The 2,448-nt window shown below is 53.6% G+C and overlaps 1 protein-coding gene across 1 annotated transcript; it reads left to right on the top strand.

Moving 5' to 3' along the window:
• Positions 1-308: 308 nt before the first annotated feature.
• Positions 309-1,472, top strand: LOC131618783 (uncharacterized). The gene has a single exon (XM_058889944.1). The coding sequence runs from the start codon at positions 309-311 to the stop codon at positions 1,470-1,472; it is 1,164 nt and encodes a 387-aa protein (XP_058745927.1).
• Positions 1,473-2,448: the final 976 nt, after the last annotated feature.

Here is a 2,448-nt window from a genome sequence, read left to right as displayed (position 1 = left end):
CGCCGCCCAAGAGGAACCGTCGCCAGAGGTCATATTCTCGCTCTCCACCACGAAAGAGCAGGAAAAATCAGAGACCTGAAACCACTAAAGCTAGGAGCCTCTCACCCGAGCAGGAACGCCAAGGCCCCTCCAAGGCTGTGTTGAAACCCCACGAGCATTCTCCTCCAAAGGACAACCGCAAAAATTCGGACAAAGCACAGGCTAAGCCCAGACGAAGCAGACACTCGACCTCCCCTGGACCAAGCGACGAAGAAGATTTCCGCAGTCCCTTGTCCGAGAATATCCGAAGAGTTTGTCTTCCACGAGGGATGGAAAAACCACCCGTCTTGGACCAATACGATGGAACCACTGATCCCGATGACCATATTCGGAGCATCGAAGCTGTCATGCACTATCACGTCGTCCGGGGATCCATCAAATGCCGCATCTTTCCGACCACCCTCAGGAAAGGAGCGATGACATGGTACAGGAACCTTCCTTCCAACTCCATCCACTCCTGGACCGAGCTCAAAGAGCTATTTCTGAGCCATTTCACAGCATCCCGTCGACAACCAAAATCAGAGGCGAACCTCGAAGCAGTAATCCAAGGAACCAATGAACCTCTCCGAGACTACCTCGACAGGTTCCACAAAGAAGCCGTCAAAGTACAGACGACCGATTACATGAAGAGGTACCTCCTAGAGCGAGGTCTTCTCCCCGGAAGTGACTTCAAGAAGGCCATCAAAATCGAGAAGGTGCACACCATGAACTCCCTCCTCCACAAAGCTCAAGCCCTCATCGCTTTCGAAGAAGGAGAGGCTGCTGCCATGAAAGCCTCGCGAGGCAATAATGCCGCTCGTAGTTCGAACTACGAAAACTCATGTTCAAGACGGGGACATGAAAAAAGGAAAGATGACAGGTCCCACGACGCTAAAGAGCGCCGAGGACCAGCTGGTCGTTTCAACGACTACACCCCTCTGAATGCTTCACGGGAGAAAATCTTGGCCGAATGCAAAAGCACCGACTTCAAGAATTCCAGCATCAGACCCCCGAAGTCAAACCCCGCAAGGCCAGGAACTGACAAATCCAAGTACTGCAAGTACCACAAGAGTCACGGGCATCTAACCGAGGAATGCATTCATCTTAAGGATGCCATTGAGACACTGATCAAGGAAGGTCGCCTTTCGAAATACACAAAGAAAGGGGAACCTTCCCGGATGGACGACCAACGAAACTCTGACGAAAGCAACTCACGGGGTAACAGGCCTCTGCAAGTAGCCCTGTCCGTCACCCGTCCTGAAGACTTCATGCCTTCGGTCGGAATAACTAATGCATTTAGCGAGTGGGAAAGATTCCCGACCGCCATGGTCGTCTCTAACGGCGGGGATCCCGGTTCTCTCACCATCAGCTTAGTGAAGAGAAAGTTCGATGAATTGCTCAACGCCAACGCAGACCTCGGCCCTACTCTGCGGAAGTTTAGAGGAAAATCATAACCAATCACTTTCTACTTGGAAGAGCTGCCTGCCGGAGCCCCTACTCGTCCGAGCCAGAATGGCAAACTTTGACGTCCGACGAGTCCTAGTCGACGAAGACAGCTCGGTCGACATCATGTACTCTCACCTCTTTCGGACACTCCAGCTGGACGACTCACACCTCACTCCTTATGTGGGTTCTGACCTCCAAGGCTTCAACGGAGCCACAACCAAACCTTGGGGTTACGTCGAGCTGATAGTCACCTTCGGGGAAGGGGAAGCCTCCAGACAAGTCAAAACCAGATTCTTGGTGATCGACTGCAAGACCCTATACAACTGCATTATCGGACGCCCCACTCTGGCTGAGCTCACCGCTGTGCCCTCGACTGTGCACCTGAAGATGAAATTCTACACGAGAACAGGACGAGTGGACACCATCAACGCCGACACTGAAGCCACCAGAAGAATCTTCGACGCCTCGGTGAAAGGGCTGCAACTGATCGCTCCCCCATCCAGCTCCAACAAGAAGCCAAGGGCCGAAGACAAGCATCCTCGAGAAGATCAACATCAGACGACCAACGTCAGCTCAGTCGACCTTGACGCACGCTTCACAAAACAAGAGCTGAAGAAAGGCGAAGAGGCGCGACCAAAGCCAGCTCACCCCGTTCGACCTGTCCCGGACGGGGACTTCGAGCTTGTCCCGCTGGGCGACAACCCCGACAAAGCGGTGAAGATCGGTAAGAGCATCCCAGACCTACCGAGAAAGCAGCTCGTGGCTTGCCTTCGAGCCAACGCCGACCTGTTCGCTTGGAGCGCAGCGGAAATGCCCGGGCTCGACCCTGAGGTCGCCTGCCACCATCTCTCCATTGATCCAGCCGCGAAGGCAGTAGTTCAACGTAGGCGTCGGCAGTCTCCCGAGAAAGCGGAAGCTGTCGAGAAAGCTGTAAAAGACCTCTTAGAGGAAAATTTTATTTCCGAGGCCAAATATTCAACTTGG

Source organism: Vicia villosa, linkage group LG7 (assembly GCF_029867415.1).
Source record: "Vicia villosa cultivar HV-30 ecotype Madison, WI linkage group LG7, Vvil1.0, whole genome shotgun sequence".
In the NCBI taxonomy this organism is placed as follows: Eukaryota; Viridiplantae; Streptophyta; class Magnoliopsida; order Fabales; family Fabaceae; genus Vicia; species Vicia villosa.
Note: the sequence above shows the minus strand (reverse complement) of the source record. Positions and strands in the feature narration are given on the sequence as shown.

Bases quoted from the DNA above. Each gene is read 5' to 3' on its own strand.
- LOC131618783 (XM_058889944.1), top strand. From the start codon at position 309: ATGGAAAAACCACCCGTCTTGGACCAATACGATGGAACCACTGATCCC.